Here is a 20,838-nt window from a genome sequence, read left to right on the forward strand (position 1 = left end):
CTGAAAGGCTACTGAGTCGTTTTTGCTGTTCTGTGATAAAAGAAAAGAATGCACAGTGTAAGTGAGATTTATACAGTACATGGTAAGACCAAGAGATCCTGGTATAACTAGTTAGGATCCCAAACTCAGCACCCTCATTGTCCTTTAGATGCTAAAATACACAGGTCAGCTGAAGACAGGGGAATTGACATGGATTTTATTATACAGGCATGATGTCTCCCAACTCCTCACTCTCCAGATTTGCACCAGAATTCAAGATGGTCCATTTTCTAGCAGTTTACATCTTGTCTCAAGATGATCTCAGCCAGGTGTGGTGGCACATGCCTATAATCCCAGCTACTCAGAAGGCTGAAGCTGATTCCAAGTTCAAGGCCAATCTGGTCAACTTAATGAGATCCTGTCTCAAAATAAAATAAAAGGGACTGGGGGTACAGCTCAGTGATAGAATACTTGCCCAGGATGCATAAGGCCCTGCGTTTGATCCCCAATACTGGGGGGGGGATAATCTTATCATTAAAGGGGACCCTTTCACTCCCTCTGGTTTCAAGTGCACAGGACTGTATCTGATCCTAGCCTTGGTACCTTTTGAAGGAAAGGTGATTAGAATCATAACCATGGAAGCTGTCATCTCCCAAGAGCTTGCTCAAAGCCAGACCCTGGTTTTAAGTGTTTTCAGGCATAACATTTGCAATCTTGCCAACAACCTTAGCTGTTAGGCATAACTATTTTTCTCACTGTACATCTGAGCCACTGTAGCAAGGAGGCTGGACCAGACTATGGGAGAAATTCTAAGAAAAATCAGCATTGGCCAAGAGAGTTCAGATAACGGGCCCAAACTACACCGAAAATCATCTGGATCTAGAAGCTAGACTTTCAACTCCCAGTCCAGGTCCTCTGCATCTCTAGTCGCTCTCCTTAATATTGAAGGTCTATTGATTTCTCAGCCTTCGGGGTGACCACGTGGAGGGGAGGCCAACATCTCATTTGGAAAGTCCTGAGTGTACTTGCTATGTGATAAGCACAAAAGTGACCTTTACCTTCCATGGCTGCTAAATATAAAGCAGCCACACAGTTAAAAATAGAACACTTGCCAGCCCATGGGTGCTGTCATCATGCCCTGTGGCCACATTTCCATCTATCCTCCCACTAGAATCAGTTTGGGTAAGAAGTGAAGAAAGCAACATGCGGGCTCTTGGCCGGTGCAAGTAGCAGCCGTTCACCTTCAACATGTGGATGGGGTTCACACCAGCTGGACAAGCAGAAGCCCAGTGGCGCTCTAGACCCAGCTCTGCCAGCAACCTGTCAGGTGACAATGGCCAATTACGTCGCCTCTCAGCCTATTTCCTCACTTGTGACATCAAGGTACTCTGTGTTATCTAAAGGGATGTATGGTTATCCAACTCCATTCCACAAGTCACTGGTAGGGTCCTTCCCAGCAGTAGAAACCAATGTATACAATTTAAAATATTATGTTGTTCCCATTGCTGAAGTGTGAAATGGCCTTTCTTTTATTTTATGTCACACACACTAGTGGATGTTTTTCAGGGCTGTTATTTAGCAAAATTAGAAGTTAGCAACTCTAGAGGAATCCCTAGACAATTTCCTATGTCCACAGATGCACCTGGGAACCTCTGAATTCCTGATCTCCAGCATGGTCCACATCCAGTACTGCTGGGATGCCCACCAAGCTTTCTGAAAATGTAGCATCTTATCCTCTCACCCCTTCCCAATAGCTCCTGAATCTGAATCATCAAATTAACAAGATTCATCAGATTAACAAGACTGAGCAGCCCTGAGCAAGGGAACCCATATACCTCTTCAGTCCTAAAAGTATCTGGATTCAAATCTTCCTTCCCGGCCTCATAGCAAGTGATTTACCCTTAAATACATGAAGTACGCAAACTCAGGAAAAAGGAGAAAAGGGATGCTTGCTCATAACCATCAGTGCCAAGCCAGAGGATCGGTGTCCCCTGTTTGTTCTTAATAGGGAGGTTGGCTTGAAGAAACAAGATTATTATCGTACCATGCCCTGTGACAATCTAGGCAGTGGGGGAAAAAAGAGGAAATTTTCAGGATGACTAAAGCAGAAGTCCAGAACTGGAGTAAAGTTATCATTCCCTTGGGACACTCTGCAATAGTTAAGAAATTGTTTTCATGGGTGAGGCAAAGCAGAGCTATTAGGTTGGGTAAATTCCCAAGCAGTGCCAAGAACACTTGACCTAAACCCTATTTATGATGAGGGACACAGGGCCAAGCCGGCCAGGCTCTTCCATTCCTTTCAACTCTTCCTGTCCTACCTACTTAGTGAATGCATGGTTTTGTTCTTTATGGGAAGATGCCATTGAATTCCAAAAAACTAACGTCATTCCTGCATCTTTTTTTCTGAAGGAGGCATGTCTCAGGCTGTACATTTCTGATGTTTAAACCCAAGGGCAGATCTTGGCCAAAAGAGAAAGGCAAGAACTAAAAGTATTTGGGTGAACAAGAGGAATTCACTTGTTCAAGGAAGAGACAAAGAGGAACTACAGGCATTTCTGTGCCCAAAGATGTCTCACTGGGTGTCACTGGAGGGACTTGGCAGGAGCAGCTGACATTATACTTGGCACTTCCCAAAAACCATGTTGCCTGGGGAATAAATCCCATTTTTAAAGAAACTGCCTTTCCTTCTGGGAATTAACTTGCTTCTACTTGACTAGATTTAAAAAAAAAAATGACTCATAAAGAAGTTCATAGAGAACTAAAATTTCACTTTGTCCTGCATTATGGACACTTTCTGGGCAGAGAACTACTGCCAGTAAGGGCATGGCACACTTGGGAGAATGGGCTTATACAAAACTTAGTGTGGGGGCTGGGACCCTTATTTTTTCCTGAAGAACACAGATCCATGGGAGAAAATTGATATGGGAGCCACACAGTGCAGATAAATAAATAAATAAATAAATAGCCCCACTAAAATGACTATTTAAGATCTGAGTGGGAATATTTGAAGTGAGAGAAAATGTTACATATATCTACTTTTCAAGTTAGAAGCAGGAAACAGAAACCTCTATTTAGTATGGAAAACAATTAAAAATAGACTCCAGTTCCATTTTCATCCAAGTTAGAGGAAGGGGGTGGGAAAGGGAGGAAACTATGAAGTAGGCGAAGAAGGAGTCAAGAAAAGGAAGCTTTGGATATGAGCTTTGAGCTCTGAACAGAACAAGTAAACCTCTACTGTTCTTTGAAATTCATACTAAAAAGGCTTTTCTGCACTGGGAGACAGCCTGAAAACTTTCCATTTCATGCTGCAAAGAACTTTTGTAAAAGGGAAAGCTTACTCCTCTCTATGGAATTCCCAAAAAAGGAAAACTTGGGATTTAGAATCATCCTCTGGAATTTCAAAGCAGAAGGGTCAATATGCATCATTACTATCTCAAAGCTCTTTGAGTTTTGCCAATCCCAAGCCCCTTCAGAGACACAGCAGAACCAACCAAAGCAGCCAGAGAAACTATAGAAACTGAACCTGAAAACCCTCCGCAGTGCTGCCTGGGCCACATGGAGTAAGGTAAGCAGCCAGACAAACCTCAGTCCCCGAGGGTTTCACCGAATGACAATCTCATGCAATAACTGCTGTGAGAAGGGGGCCAGAGAGTCACTAAGAAAACGTTTTGTGTTAGATGCATAAAAACATGTTTCACATTTTAGAAAATTCTATCCAGCATATTTGCTTGTTAAATTCAGTACTCAACATTTTGCTTTCTAGCAATCTATCTTGTCAAAGAACTAAATCATTTCTGACACAACTTAAAAAGTGGTTACCATCATATCTAAATTTTCTAAGTAAAACCTCATTAGAAATCATATGATGAAGAATTAAGAGATACAAACGTTCCTTTTTAGGGGGTTGCAACTGACTGAAGAAAACCAGGAGCACCTGAGGTGTGGAGAAGGCACCTGCACTAGCCTGGCTTACATATGCAAATACGTGACATCACCTCTGTCAGCCTGCTGGGATGGATCTTACAGGTCATGTGGGTAAAATGAGGCAGAGAAGCCCAGAATAAGGTTTGTGAAAATCTCTGTGCAGTGATAGAAGTCTTGCCCCAGATACCACGGGACAGCCATGCTGACTGCAGTGAGTTAGTAGGGGTGCACCGTGAGGCTCCCCTTACCTCGATTGTGCTGCAAGAGTACAATGGTGGGGTTGACGATGGTTGTCGAGGGGTAGGCGGATGATGGCTTGCTGGCTGGTGTAGAGGCTTGGGAATCAGCTCCAGTATTGGAAGAAGCAACTTCATTTAGTAGAGGACTGGAACCCTGAAAAGAAAATGAATATTGTCACTAATTGTATATACAAGAAACCTAGAGTTAATGTTTTTTTTTTAAAAGGGAGAAATGTAAAGTTTTACAAAGACCTTAATTTTATAAAAAGAAATGGAATCAGTGAGACATATCATCATTAAATCCAGTTAGAAGCCTCGTCTGGGATGCGTATTCTCTTTTCTGGTATTAGTAAGGGAAGAGAAAGGGAAGGGGAGTGTTGCTGACAGTCTCAGCAGCATCAGTCATTATTTTCACCTGGTAAGAGTTGTGGGTCAATCCAGTTACTGAAAAAGCAAATTCAAATTCAAGGTAGAGTGACATGCAAAACCCATGCAATTCCAAATGCGATCCAAGAATGAGAGCTGGCTTAATTGGGAAGAATCAGGGAGGTTTAGTACACTGTGTAGAGAAATGTGAGACGAGCTAAGGACAAGAAATCACTGAAGTAAGAACAGGAAAGAGTTAAGAAACGGTTCTCTGGGAAAGCTGCAGGTGGCATCAGAATAACTGAGCAATTTTACTAAAACTGGCTTCTGAGATCTGAATATTATCCTATCCTGCTGTGACATTTTTCCACTCTAACATTAGAGTGACAAAAATCCCTGAAGTAAAGACTTGTGAGAATCCTGACTTTAAAAATTTTGAGATCTCTACCAGAAATACTAATAAAATTATTAATGCCAACATTATAATCTGTATGAGGGGATAATGCCAGTCTTTAAAAAAAAGTAGGACCCTCAAATGTAGTGACGATATTCAGTTTCCTTCCTTGTATCTATACATTTTGCAAGGTTTCTATTTTAAAATTAACCAACCTTAAAACTAAGATGACATTCTTAAATGTATTAAGAACAAGATTTTGATTGTTACTTTTATACATGGACTTTTGTTGTTGTTGTTGTTGTTTTGCTGTACTGGGGATTGAACTCATGACCTCACATATACTGGGAAAACATTCTACCACTGAGCTTAGCCCCTGGCCCTGATTGTTACTTTTAAAGCAATTACTATGCTCAGAGATCAATTACTGTGTATGTACCTATGGGACAAGGGTCACAGCTCTTCCCCCTGCCACCATCCAGAACAATAACAGGTGCTCAGTGAATGCCAAGTGAATTACAGAAGCCACCACCCACTACCAAGTGTGTGACTAAGCTAATGTTTGTGTCACGAGGACATATGCTTATCAGAAGAGAAAAATGTGTGTATCAGCACCCAGGACAGCTCCTGGCACCCAGTAGGGGCTTTGCACACATTGTCTCAGTCAATCTCTCCCTCCTGAAAATTTCTTATGTAGCCAATGAGTGGCAGCTCAATTTTCTGTGTGAATAAAATCTTTTTCCAAGACCCAAGGAGCGCACAGTATGATCTTGTACACAAGTGCCTCATCTTGACTCCTCCATTTATAAAGTAGAAAATAACTACACTTATCCAAATTTATCTCCACAGTGATTTAATAAAGATAAATGACTTAGAAATGCTGCCAGAGTATATCCAAGGAACACAAAATATCAGGCCCAGAGCTCTTTAAAGTGTGAAAGCCTAATGTGATGTCTTCATGGGTAGATTGTGCAAGCATTTTGTAGATTTTGATCCATGTCTTATTTCTGAAACATCACAAAACAGCTATTGACTAAAATAAACTAAATGACTTAAACTAACTTTTATTTCTCCCTCTTATTTCCAAATGGCTGCAAATGATCAACTCATGGCTTGGACACCATCCTCAAAGGTCCTTCCTCTACTTGACAACTCCTATTCAGAGGAGGAATCCCAGTAATTTCCTTCTTCACCTCTTACTCTGTTACCTGGGGCCAAATCAAAAGTTCTTAGGCCAACTCCTGGGCAGTCTACTCCAGGCTGATTTGTCAGGTTTGAGATTCTGAGGACACTGTCCCAACTAATCTGCCCTGGCACACCTAAAACAAACGCAATATGAAAACCTAGAGCTACACAAATGATAAATTATAAGGCACAAAACAAAGCTACTTACAATGGTATATGAGTGCACTAAAAATAAGGCTCACTTTACTTGCTACTCTAGAGAAAGATATTCTGCACCAAAGGAAGGTGCCTACATGCCCCCAAACCAGAAGTTTTAAATTCACCCAGAAGTTCAGCCTGAGAGCCAGGGGGAGGGAATAATTCATCACTTTCCACCCAGAAGGCTGAGCTGCAAAGCCCAAAGCCAGAAATATATTCAAGCCCAAAGGTCACACCAGGCCTGGGCCTGGCCTAGCTCCACTGTGCTGCATCTGGAGAGTCAAGAACAGCCTCCCACCCAGGATGTAACAATTCCCAGCTTTGGTGCTTCTGCTGCCTTATTATAATTTCTCTAATAAGTCAAACAAGAAGTTTCCTTCCTGCTTTCTGCCTGACTGGCTCCAGCTTAACATGCTACCTGGGCCAATTTGATATGCACATCTCTTCAAGGGGATATTTGATGAGTTCCATCAACCAAACATGTGACTCACCAGTTCACTGCATCTCAAAATATGGTGCATGGACTCCCAATATCAAAAACCCTGGGGTGCTTGTGACCAAATGAGAGTCCTGGGCTCCTCCCTAGCCCCACAAGATCAGAAACTCTACGAGTATAACTAGACTTCCCTGGCCCTCACATGATCCCACCCAAACTAACTTTGAGAACTGATACACTGATACCCCCCAAATCCCATTGGGAGCAGAGCAAGCAGTCTGACTTTTTCACAGGTGTACCTATGGTAGCTAGCAGAATGCCTAGAACACGGTAGGAACTCAAAGATTAATTATTCATTAACTGGTTACTGGCGCCTCATTTGCTAGGGCAAGTCCTCAGCAATGTAACTAACACTAATTGGGTACTTCCTCTGTGCCAAAGACCATAATAGGAGGAACTTTTACTGCTTGATCCCACTGAACCCCACAGCACCATAAGTAGACCCATGTATCTTCATATTGCAACTCACGCTGAGATTCTTTCAGACCTTCTCCATTCCCAGGCTCCTGAGGAAAAACAAGACCCAAGTACTTTGGTTCAGTTTTTTTTCCCCTAAAACAATTGGGCTTTCCCACCTCCCCCTACTGGAAGGGACTTGAGGTGTCAAGGACATTTAACTTTCTGTGAACACTGGTGCATCCCTATGGCCTTCCTCATAGAAGTCCCAGGAATTGTCTAATTTTGAAAAAGTTCTAATACTTGTTCAAGTCTTCCATTTCCTCAATTAAATCCAACTCTCTCTCTCTTTTTTTTTAATCCCAATCTCTGCCCATTCTGTTATGAAAGCGTATTTGCTTACTCACAAGCCCAACCAGAGTGAATGATTTCCACCCCCAGAACCTCCTTGCTCCCTGGGACCCTGCCCTGTAGCACCACACCTGCCCTTGGCTGGTCCCCACGGTTCTGCAGCTTTCCTGGCTCTCAACACTACATCTGCCTGGCCCAGGAAGAGCCAAGCAAAGAAAGGCCACAGATGTTTCCTCAGAGGAAGGACAAAGTTCCTTCAGGAAGATGTGCATTCCCAACAGGACAGAAGAGAGGAGACACTTGAGAGCCCCGTGAAGAGCCCCAGGCGACCCAGGTCACACACAGGAAGCATGCACTCTAGGGACAGCCATCAGGGTCCAGTCATCACGCAGGCGCAGCAGCAGCCAATGCTTTCTTCAGAATTTAGTAGCTGGGTGAGAAAGGGGGCTCACGGCCGGAGCAGACATTAGGAAGGCGACGGGAGGCAAGTGCAGCAAGCTTACGGTACTGGAGGCGGCTCCCGGGAGGTTGGGCTCCGAGGCTCTGCGGAGGTCCTCCAGAGCGGGAGGGACCAGCGGAGGTGGTGGTGACAAGGATGGTGGTGTCTGGCTAACAGGGGGGAGGGGACCGCGAGCGCTGGCTGGCTGGCTGTGCTGGGGCCGCCTCTGCAGGATGATGGGGGGATGAAATCATCTAGAGTCGGGAAGGTCAGAGGTGACACGGCAGGGGCGGTGGCCGGGGCAGCGGTCGCCGAGGCAGCGGGGGCGCAGCCAAGCGGCCCCAGGGACGCTGGAGGTCTGGCAGTGCCTTCTTGCCCTCTGTCAGTATTAACCAGGTAGAGAGGGACAACTATTACCTCGGGCTGGGCTGGGCTGGAGGAAGTGGCATCCTGTAGGAAATAAGGGGGTCGTTATGTCAAGGGGTCCGGCAGGGAGGAAGGAATTCCATATTTAAACAGTGGTGAGTGGACATGCAGTGATGTACCCTGAGAAATATTTAATCGGTGCCCTTTCCTCAGAGTACATGAGACAGTTGGTGCTAGCCAGCTGGCCTCCTGATACTACATGACACAGAGGGAGCCCCGTCCAAGTTGACTTTCCATCCATCTATTTTTGAATCCTTTTAACACTTTATGAGAGAGAAAGAGACAGAACAACAGAACAGGCAGCAGGCTGTGTTTAACCCCACAAAACCACTGTCGAGCCTGAAAGCTTGGGAGCAGATACAATTTCACTGGCACCTTGTCATAAAATAGAAACACTCCGTTATCCCACCAGATTATCAGACTACGGAGTCCACGATCCAGCATACTTACATATTTACAAAAAAGAGAGGGAGACAGAGAGAGATCTGTGCTGAGATGTTTAGAGAGAAGGATTTGGGGTTCAAGCTGCAGCAATATTAATAAGGAAAAGGAGGATGGAGCAGCCCAGAGAACAAATGCACTGCTCGCATCAGTTTCAAGAGACAGTGAAGAAGACACACAAACATTCCTAAGTTCTTGCCTTGGCTGGATAACACGGCTGCAAAAGGTAGGGTTCTCTGCTCTTCTGGTTTTCGGGATCAGAGGTAACCTGGGGGCCTAGCACAGATGGTCTCACTGCATCTGAGAACGAAGCCCGAGTCCTCATGGAAGGACTCTCGCCACGATTACCGGCATCTTTATGGATGTCAAAGAACAGCTTGGGAGGGTCAGGAGAAGGAGCAGGGGGTGGTTCTCCTGTGCCGGCTGTGCGGGGCACAAGGCTGGGGGCTGGTGCTCGGGTGCCTGCAGCCTCCAAGGGAGTGTCTTTGGCTGGGTCACGTGCAACAGGACAGTTTTCCAAGGCCGCCCGGCAAATGTTATTGGATAAACTGGGTACATATAAGCTGCTGACCTTTTTATTCCCGACAGCCTCATGATGTGGGTTAGAGCTCACATTCTTACTATAAACTAACCTGGTGGCTGCATAGTGGTGCTGGGGTCGGGATGAAGCACTGGGGAATGTGGAACCCAGAAGCAAAGGACCAGGACACGCCACATCTTTGGGAACTAATCTAGCTGTCAGAGGGCCAGAGACAGGCTGGGGAGGTGAGGGGTTCTGCTGGCTGGGGGTGCTGGGTGGGATGTAAGGCTTTGGTGAGCTCATATAGAGGGAATCCTTGTAGGTACTGCGGATGGTGGGGGGCTGCCATGCAAAGCGGTTCTCTTGAGGGAGAGGAGGACGTGAGGGAGACAGAACCTTTGGTAGTATTTTCAAGGCATGATAAAAATACAGGGAAAAAAAGAAAGAGGAGGGGAGATGGAAAGGATGACCATTAGAAACAACAGCATAACATGACCTGAAGACAAAAATCCCTGGACATGTTTTTAGACAACTTCAGGTTAGTCTCCTCCTCATGCCCACAGTTCTCCTCTGGACAAAGCCAAGGACTGGCTCATACTCACCTGGAATGCTGGCCTGGCTCACATCCAGAGAGGCTGAGCTCAGCACACAACAGGCTAAACATACCCAACACCAGTCCTTGGTTGGCTGCATCTTTGTCAACCTCCTGATTCAAGGAGGGTTGCCCAAGGAACAAAATGTCAATGGAGGAAGCTCTATAGCCCCCTTCTGTCTCTAGCCTCCATTCCCTTAGACTTTTCTCTTGAAGCCTTTATCTTTAAAAGTTTATATTTGTTAGACACTTGTAAGTGCCTTTTATTCTTTTCCCTTAGCAAAAGGAGAATTGGAAGAGCAGTCCTTATTTGTGTTCCCAGGAGGCAAATGTCTTCATTGAGGCATGGGGAGTTGGTCCTCCATTCCCTAAGGATAACAAATTAAAGCCCACCAAGAAGAGAATGCTGAGGACTGTGAATCCACATGGGCTTTTTCCTTAGAGGAAACAATCTAATGGAACTAATTATTAGAAGGAAGGGACTGGGGGTGTAACTCTGTGGTAGAACACTTGTTTAGCATGCACAAAGCCCTGGGTTCAATCCCCAGCAACACACACACACACACATACACACACACACACATACACACACCCCAGAAGAAGGAAGACGAGCATGAGATTCAAAGCACATAGTCTCCCTTTTGTGATGTGCACAGAAAAGGACACCAAAATAATTGGCCTATGGGACTGAATTATGTCTGGTTTGTCAAATTCAAGCCCTAGTCAGCCCACTATAATGCATAATCCTAGAGCTGAGGGGTCAACTTCAGAATCATGGCTTAAGCCCAGGTCTCTGGTTATAGTTTCAGAGACACAGAGATTTAGTTCACATCCCATCCCTCTCCACTCAACACCACTCCTCTCTAAGTCTCAGGGAACAGATGGCCAGGAAGCAGGGTGATTCTCCAGACTAACATTCAACCTGTGACTCAATGGGGAATGAGGCCATGAGATGAAGAAAGCTCATGTCCCTAGACTATCTTCAGTGGTCCCCATCTTTACAGATATTCCAGCACTAGAAGAAAACCATCCTCCAAATTGCACAGGTGAGGGATATTAGAGCTTGGCAAATATCTAATAAATGAGTTGTGACTCAAAACTAGGAGAATACAAGGGCATGGGTCTATTTTGGGTTCGTTTTAAATTTTATTTTTACATTTTATAGAGTACATGGAAGGGGAAGGGATGCTAGACAGGGTGAATGGGTGAGAAATCTTTTAAAATTTTTGAGTTTAGATTTGAATAGAAACTCCAAAAGAGTAAGCAGCCTATCCCTTAAACTCAATTTTCAAATTAAAAATAATCTGGGCCTAGAAGCACCTATTTGAATATTCTTAGCTAACTCAATGCTTGTTGTGTCTACTGCGTACTCATGCCAGTGGTAGGGGAGTTGGCTATTTATGCCAGCTGAAAATATAAAATGAACAGCTCCTCTCTGGTATACAGCAAGAGCAAAAACTTTCGGATGAATTCACTTGGCTCAGTGAACTTGGATGGGAGGTTGGAGCATCTCTACAGACCAGATGATGCTCTCCAGAAACAAAGTACTTGGACTAGCACATACCAAAGGGACTGATGGGGAAGGTTGTCAGGAAGTAAGCAAGAGGCCATTTGGGTTTGGGTTCAGATTTACTTTTACTTTGAGCTCGAGTGTCTCACATGTGATTTCTTCTCTTCCAAAGATAGAAATTACTTTTTCAATGAGTCTTAACTTAATTCAGCTGTGACCATAAATGGTGACAAAGCTGCATTACATCAGGCACGAGCCCTCCAGGGTTGTGACCCTGTAGAGGATGCTTCCCCAGAGTGTGGACAATGCACTCAGAGCCAAAGGACTTCCTGTCCTGGAGCTTCTTTTAACCCTAAAGAAGGAGGGTAAGAGACACAGTGACTTTACTCAAAGGAACTACTTTTCATTTTACTGTAAACATTGTAGGAACCACACAGGCAGTTTGCATTCCTGCCCAAGTGGCTACTAATGAAATTCTACTTATCTCTTTACAAGGCAGGTCAGTGGGGGAAAAAAAAAATGAGGCTTCTTGAAAACTTTGGAATGTTTATAGTTTTTGTAGTTCCCCAAACTGCTAATCCCCACCTCCACTGGGGACCACCATGATGAGGATGTCAATGAGGGGGACCCTTGCTTCCCTGTTCCTGGATCTGGAGGAGGAATGCAGCAAGTGCAGGCTGGCAGGACACAGGATTCCCATCTGTGGTCTTCTAGACTCAACTCTACTCTCATGCTGCTGATGCAGGCCCACAGAGGTATGAGAATTCTCTTCACTAAATCCAAGCCTGGGAAGTGCCCAGCCTAGCCCACCTTAGCTTTCTTGAATCCTGTGCATACTTTTATCTCTGGCAATGGCTATGGAGTCAAGAAATTATTCATAAAATAAACCTAAAAAGTTATGCATGACCTAAGTGGACAATTTTATACTGAATATGCAGAATAAAGCCTCTATATCAGCCTTTACCATCAGCATTTCCCATGTTCTTTTTAAGAAGTCCTAGTGACCAATAAAAAATACACTAATTGTGGAGCTATCATAGATGCTCAATCTTATGAACTCCTTGAAGGCAATGTTTAACAGCGTGATCTGAATATAACAGAGGTGTGTAATAAAGCCATCTTAAATAAATGTATTTTAAAGGAATTTCTCTTTATCTCCCATGTTTTTTAAAATGATTGCTTAAGAAGAGGTATTTACAAAGTCAAAATAAATGACTGAATTACCCTTTGGTCTAAGCACTGATGGAAAATGACGATGTGCTTCCAGATTTGCTCTGAATTATCAGTACTGTCTGCATCCATTCTTATTTTTTGGTACCAGGGATTGAACCCAAAAGTACTTAACCACTGAGCCACATCCCCAGCCCTTTTTTATATTTTTTATTCTGAGACAGGGTCTCTCTGAGTTGCTTAGGGCCTCACCAAATTGCTGAGACTGGTTGTTGAACCTGTGATCCTCCTGCCTCAGCCTCCCAAGCTGCCAGGATTACAGGTGTATGCCACCACGCTCGGCTGATTGATGTATCCATTCTAAAGGGAGCTGAGAATGAAGCATGTCTGCCATAGGCACCATATGTATATACTCAGAAAGTTTTCAGAAATGGGAAAACCAGGGCAAGTCATTTACCAAACAACTGACCTCCCAAGTCCCTGTATCTAATGAGAACTTCAGGAGGCCAGGCACACCTGCAGCTCCTGGGTTCTAACTAGGAACCCTGAATGACATGCTGTACTTGAGAATCACATTATAACAAGTAACAGAAAGCTTCATGGTGCTGCTCAGTACCTAAGGTAGACAAGTGACCAACAGTAGGCCCAGGCTGACAGAGGTCTGCAGAGAAGGAGGAGGACATCACCTCTGATTTGGTTTCATTACAGGGGCTAGGGCAATTTTACATCCTCTGGCAGAAGTCAGAGGAACACCAGAGAAAGGAGAGGGAACTAGCAAGGACCTATGGAAGTTCCAGGCTCCTTCTGAGCTCTGGGGGCATCTTCAGAGGGAAGATGCAGTATCTTTTGAGCAGTGGCACTTCCTTTAAGAGAAAAAAACTACTTCATCTATGGAAGTGGCTCCTGTATGTAAAACCATTCTTCACAGATCACCTGAATTACAAGAGTCATCCTTTTCATCAAAATGGCAAAGTTCTATAGGAAGGGAAAGAGGAAAGACAGGGAAAACCACATAGGTGCAATGACCTAAACAAAATTATCCCAACTCCGAGTTGTACTCTTTGGGGATTTCCTGTTATAGGGTAGAGCTTTTGTGTCTGACCACAGCTAGCTGATCTCAATCCGTAAGAACACAGTTGGTGGAGTTCTTACGGCCCCAACTCTAGAGAATGAAATAAACTCAAGAAGTATTCTTCTCTTGACTATTACACTCGAAAGATAAATTAAAAACAAGCACAGACTTTTTCCTTCTTATTCAAGGCTGAATGGATTCCATCTTTCAGGACATTTTCACATACATATCAAACTTAGAAAATATCAGACCCGTTTCCAATACCCTAGTTCAGAACAACCTCATCCCAATACCTCTGCTCCTCTTGGCCCCAAATCTCCTAACTCTGGTCTTTGCAGAGCCTTTCCAGAATTGGCTAAAGACCTTGAACCCTATTCCATGGTCCAGCTGAACAAGCAGAAAGTCACACACACGAGGCTACAAGACTGGAGAACCACTGGCTAGCTCCCGCCCTTCCCGAGGGCACGTGCCTACCTGGGGCTTGTCAGCAGGAAGGCTGGGGTGCACACTTCTGTAGCCCTTGGCAGCAAGTGAAGAGGGCTGGGCGTTCCCATTGGCATCGGCATTGGAAGAGAGCCTCCACTCATCTGAGAGACGGGGGGAGAAACAAACTGTCATTCAGGGAACACACCCAGTTCCCCTCTAGTTCAGGGGTCCCTGGTGGAAGGCAGAGACAGTAGGGGTACAAGAGAAAGCATACCTGCTGAAGAATTCTCTGGCTCCAGACCTATGTGTGGGGCAGAAAGGATGAAAGCAAGAAGAAAAGGGGAAAAACAGAAATGGTTACATTTGCGGGAAACAAGCATGAGCTACATAGAAGGGCGAAAATCCAGCACCCCATTGTCTGACACAAAGTGCCCTCAGTCACGATGGCCTGATTACCATAGGAACCCACTCTAAACCATGATGTGCTCACAGGCGCTGACCTTTGAAAACACAAGGCTCACATTCACAGGAATGAAGAAACAATTGTTCCTTGACATTCTTATTTTACAGACAGAAAGGCAACAGAACTCTCTACTGTCCAGTTACTAATTCTCGCTCCCCTTCCTCAGGCCTGCTGTGGGCACAGAATGACCACTCCTCACTAGAAGACTGGGCTGACTGACAGCCTCTGCACAGGAAGTGGCCAGGCTCATTTTCCAGGGGTGGTTTTGCTGGGTAGAACATGATTTACGCCCAGAGGTAGCCGCTGTGAGAGAACCTTTTCTCTGTCCCTGCCTGCTTTTCTTTGGATTAAATAAGCCACATTAACATTTAAAACCCAATCACCTTTCCTGAGTGTTTATCCTGCTATAAGGTACCACTGTAGCCTTTCAGCCTTTCCAGCCACTGCCTGATGCACTTCAGAATCCATAAACCTCTCTCTGGTTGAGCCACCCACTCCACAACGCAATAGTATGCAGTGACTATATGTTCAGCTGGGATATGGGCTGACCCCATATCCTGGCTCTGCCACCTATGGGTTCTGTGACTTTGAGCAAGTTGTGAGACTCAATTTTCCCCTCCAAACAATGGGGATAATGATATGCCCGCTTCAATAATCAAATAAAGCACATGAAATGCTTAGCACAGCACCTGGTGAAATTCGGTGAATGTTTGCTATTTATCATCACCTTCTGCATCACTTCTTGTCTTCAGATACTCTATCTTCCAGCTAGCCCAGGGCTCTATAAACCCTTCCTCTAAAGGGCCAGATAATAAACTTTTTAGGTTTTGTGGGTCATATGGTCTCAGTCACAGCCACAGTTTGAGCATCTCTGATCTAAAAATCTGAAATGCTCCAAAATCTGAAACTTCTTGAGTGCCAATGTGATGCCACAAGTGGAAAATTCATGTGATGGGATGCAGTCAAAACACAGGAGCACTAAAAAATAGTGTATAAAATCCCCCTCAGGCTGTATGTATATGGCATATTGGAAACACACATGAATTTCATGTTTAGACTTGGGTCCTGTCCCATCCCTAAGATAGCTCATTATTCATATGCAAATACTCCAGAATGTGAAATTCGAAATACTTCTGGTCCCAAGCATTTCATATAAAGGACTCCATCTGTACCTGACTCTGCTATCAAAGCATAGCACAAGGAGAACTACAGACACCCATGAATGAACGAGCATGGCTGTGACCCAATACACCAGTTTATGGACAATAAAATTTGAATTTCATCCAATTATCAATGTAGCATACAATATCATTCTTCTTTTGAATTTTCTTTCAACCATTTAAAAATGCAAACACCATTCTTTTTTTTTTTTTTTTTTTTTTTTTTTTTTTTTGNCAGATTGCAGAATCACATCAGTTACAGCAAACACCATTCTTAACTCATAGGCTATAAAAACATGTGTGGGCTGGATTTTATTCATGGTCACAGTTTGCCCACCCCTAATCGAGCCAATCCTTTAACTTCCCTCTTCTCCCTGGCTGCATCTTTATGTGTTCCTATGTAGAGATAAAGAGGGGACTAATACTGTAGCTCTCGCAGCCCAAGCTTCCATTTCCACGTGGGTCCCTTAGTGACCAGAGATGGACTTTCCAGATATGAAGTGGAGAGATACAAACATTTACTGAATACCTTTTAAGTGCCAGACACTGTGATACTTTTACACTTATTTACTATTTAATTTAGTGTACATGCCAACTCTGGAAGGTAGATAATCACCCTATTTTGTAGATGAGATAACAAAAACTAGACAAATGATTTGCCCAAAGCTTCACAGTCTCACATAGGAAGGGACAAAGCAGTCAGCACAGGTCTCCAGAATTCAAGTGCAGTATCCTGCCCCCACCCACAGACACCAACCTCATCATGAGACACAAAAAAGCAGCTACATTCTAGGATCTCTGGATCCTTAGCAACCCTATGAGGAGCACCTGAAGTAAGGATTATGTTTTATATATGAGGAAGTAAGGAGTATGTTTTATATGTGGTGTCAGAGCAAGACAAGGCAAGGGTAAAGATTTTAAGTGATTTGTATCCATTAACAGCAGAGATCTACCTGCATCAGAAGCATGGGTAAGATTTGTTAAAATACAGATTACTAGGACCCATTTCCAGCCTTTCTGATTTCAATGGGTGAGAGAGGTAAGACCCAAGAATTTGCATTTTTAACAAGTTCCCAGGGATGATGAGGCTGGTGGTCCACAGCCTACAAGAACCAATGACACAAGGTTCACTCAAACTATCCTGAAATCTACCTTTTTCTCTCTGCCCTCAAAATGACTTGATTGTATACTCTTTATATGTACATTTTATTGTTTTTTTGGTACTAGGGATTGAACCCAGGAACATTCTACTTCTGAGCAACATTCCCAGTCCTTTTTATTTTTAGACAGGGCCTTACTAAGTTGCTGAGGCAGGCCTTGAACTTGCAATCCTTCTGCCTCAGCCTCCTGAATAGCTGAGATTGTAGGTGTGTGCCACCATGCCAGGCTTAATTATATTTCACAAATTGCCTGTTATATTTCTGCCACTCCCTGTGGATTCATAGCTATTTGTCTTCTCTGCCACAACCACAAAGTCAGGAAATTTACAGGACTTGTGTTTTGCTCACATTACTATAACATGCTGGCTTCTATGACTGGGATAAATTTTTAAACTACACCAAATTTCACTTTCCTCATGTACAAAACATAATCCTTAATTCAGGTGCTCCTCATAGGGTTGCTAAGGATCCAGAGATCAGATATGTGAATGTGAAGGGTTCACATTTAACATTTACTGGTGCTTGGCCCAAAGAAATTCTTCTATTTGGCAGGCCCTCCAACATAAGTGACACACTGTGACAATGGCCCTCTATCCTTCCTCACTTTATCATTTTTACCATCCCAACTTCTTTCTAAATTGTTTTTTTTTTCTTTCTTTCTTTTCTTCTGCTGGGGATGGAACCCAGGGTCCTGAGCATGTTGAGCAAGTACTCTGCCACTGAGCTACATCCCCAGGCCTAAATTACTATATCCTTATCTACTTTTGTCAGGTCATTTTTTTAATATATTAGGTTTATGTATATGCTAAGTATCAACAGGTTCTGGTTGAGGGGCTACTCAATGAAGGATGTAAATTTTGTATATGGGTTTGGGAATATAATATTTCACCCACTTTTTGGTTCCCATTTAGGTTGGTTCTCTTGAAGTGACACTCGCAAACAGATTTGTCATGGAAAGTTAAAGTATGATTGTCCATCCAAACCTCTAGGTATCACAAAAGCCCTGTTTTATTCACTGTACATCCTTGCAGCAGATGACAAGCCTCGCCTGTGAAACAGACACAGACTCTCTCTTGAGTCATAAGGACTAAATGAAAGTATAGGGCATGAAGCATGTGCTTTATAAAATTAGAATCCAAAGTATAAGGGGAAGAAAATCTACATAGAGTTACTGATCTCTGCCATTTGATAAATAGCTTCATGAACATAATATCTTTGGGGATCCTACCTTTTTTTCCTTCTCATTCCAAATCTTTGAAACTGCTCTTTTAACCCTGGCCTCAAATAGCAGTTCCCAGGACTTCTTAGGTGATTCTCTCTCCCTTGTTGAAGGAGAGGAGCATTTGTGATGTTTCATTCTCCCTCACCTGTTACCTCGTCTTGCAGAAAGCAGCCCAGGGCCAATGGTGCCTGAGTGCAGCAGGATGAAATTTTCCATACATAATCATCAATTATTAACTCCTCATTAAAGAAAGTGTCAAAATGCTGTTTCCAATAAATGTTACCTCAGAGCTCCCTAGGTAGTACAGAGGCTTCGGAGTTAGGTCCTAGATAAGATTTGAAACATAATTTATTTTGCCATATCTTTTCTTCCACTGGTCTTTATTTACAATCTTTTCTGGTCTGTGGCTATGAGCCTCCTGATATTTTCTTTTATCTTATTCTGTGCTAATTTCATTTTGACGAGTGTGTGTGTGTATGCCCACGTGTGGTTTTTTTTTTTTTTTTTTGGATTATCAGTTCTTGGAATCCTAGGATAATTTTACTGAGACCGTTTTGATGTATTCTGGTCGAATACTCAAGAGGTAGGTGACAGGTATTAAATATGGGTCTAAGGATGTTTCCTGCCTTATTTTCTTTTATTCATGATGTACAATAGAGAATTTAATTTACCCCAAAAAGAGGTTCAGGCTTTGCCCTCTGCTTCTGAGAGGTCATCTCACACTAAGCCTCTGGAATCTCACAACTGAGGAACATCTTTGTTTATCTGACGGCTTTCAGCCACACCAGTAATGTAATTTGGGGCAGGGCCTTGGAGTCAACAGCAGCTCCACCTTCTAATGAGGTGGGGACTGAGATCTGCCAGGTGGGCAGTGGAGTATGCCAGTGTGAACTCTGGACACAAAGGCCTGGGTGAACTTTCTGATTGGCAATATCCCGCAGCATACTGTCATACATTGATGCTGGGACATAACCTGTAACTGCCCCACACTCTACACTATACATTTCTCTTGACTGATTTTAATCTCTGCCCTATCCCTGTAACAAACTGTAACTGTGAGTATAATAGTTGCAGTGAGTTACCTGAGTCCTTCTAGCATTTTCACTGAACCTGATGGTCATTTGGGGAATCCCTTGAATTTGCAGTTGGGTGTCAGAAGTGAGGGTGCTCTCTCATGGAAACTTTCACCTCCAATTCTGTTGGCTTAATTCTCACACTTTTACTCATAAAAACCCACTCTGGTTTAATGGGGGTGGGGTTATCTTTAACTGCTTCAATGTCCATTTTCTTATGATATTTTTCTGCTACTGCCTATCTGGAGAGCAAATGTGAGAGTCAAATCAGTGGAAATGAGTTGATTGTTAGGTCCCCAAATCTTCATGTCAAAACTAATTTTGTAGTGAAGAATCAGGCAGTAGGATTGGGGTCAACTGACATAGAATTTACAAATGCTAAGAGCTGAACTGGACCTTAGCATTTGAGTCAGAACTGACCTATCAAGCCAAAAGATCTTCAAGCTACACCAGACAGGAGCCTGGCATTGCACCCAACACCACCTCAAGCTCCCTACCTCCCTTGAACAAAAACCCTACAACCTGGGACATGGGTGGAGTCGCTCTGAACTGATAGAACCAATGCACAGATCTGTCCAGGCAATGAGTTCAGGAAGTAAGGATAAGGTAATGAAGCTTCTTCCAGGGGCATAGAGTCAGTACTAGAATTATAGCCATTCTTTTTAGATGGTTCTGATCCAAAAACCAATGTCCATGATCAGAGATGAGGAAACTGGCCAGGAAGCCTTGGTCAGGGACCTGGAATCCAGCTACCACTCAAAAACAGGAATCTAAAGAGTGGGCTTAAACTGAGCATCTACGAGGGCGCTACCTGTCCTCTGATTCCACCTCAGAGGATACCTCCATGCTCGGAAGTAGAGGATATCTCCATCTGCTTGAAAGCAGATGATTCCCAAATTCATACCTTGCACTCCCAAATTTCCATGTTCCCTTTAAAAATGTTCTCTTAGAAGCCCTTCCCTTGCCAGGAAACTCAACATGTCTAAAAACGAATTTCAACATTCCTTTCAACTCCTTCACAAATCCCCCATCTCCATGAGAGCCACACCTGCCCCAGAAAACCAAGGAAGACACCTGCTAGCTAGCACCAAGCCCTATCTCTCCTTGAACCCTGTTTTTATTACCCTCCTGAGTACACTTTTACCCTGCTCTTCATCCCTGCTGCCAACACTTGGCCCAGGCCCTCATAGCCTCAAAATGAAATTATTTCAATTCTTCAGCAGTCTCCTGACCTACGGTAACTAGAACGGTTACCATTAAAGAACAATTTGCCATGGGCTGGGCACTGTGCTGAATGCTTGAGATGAAACAGCTCATTGAATCCCAACAACTCTATTATGATCATCCTCACTTCACAGATGAGAAAACCAAAGCCCTCTAAGGTTGACTGATTGGGTCATATCACAAAGATAGTAAGCAGCAGAGTTGAGCTTGACCGAGGGCTCCATGTTCCAGGGCTATACCACCTCTCCCAGGATGAGGGAGTTGGAGCAAGAACTGAAAATAGGCTGTACCTCTAAAATGTGGCTCCTGGGGGGGACACTTCAAGACTGGAGCTTGTAGCCCAAGCAAATAATCAGCAATTTAGAGACCTTGGGATGTAAGAAGGTGGTAAATCCAGGGAACAAAGCAAAGA

At 43.8% G+C, this 20,838-nt stretch overlaps 1 protein-coding gene across 1 annotated transcript in view; it reads right to left on the bottom strand.

The window, feature by feature from the left end:
• Positions 1-20,838, bottom strand: part of Sorbs1 (sorbin and SH3 domain containing 1) — a 118,937-nt gene that overhangs the window by 84,195 nt on the left and 13,904 nt on the right. Inside the window, 6 exon segments of the mRNA XM_048807048.1 lie at positions 1-30; positions 4,152-4,296; positions 8,032-8,199; positions 8,202-8,417; positions 14,173-14,285; positions 14,399-14,425. Coding sequence (XP_048663005.1) covers positions 1-30; positions 4,152-4,296; positions 8,032-8,199; positions 8,202-8,417; positions 14,173-14,285; positions 14,399-14,425 — 699 coding nt within the window.

The sequence above is a fragment of the Marmota marmota genome, unplaced genomic scaffold (genome assembly GCF_001458135.2).
Source record: "Marmota marmota marmota unplaced genomic scaffold, marMar, whole genome shotgun sequence".
Classification (NCBI taxonomy): domain Eukaryota; kingdom Metazoa; phylum Chordata; class Mammalia; order Rodentia; family Sciuridae; genus Marmota; species Marmota marmota.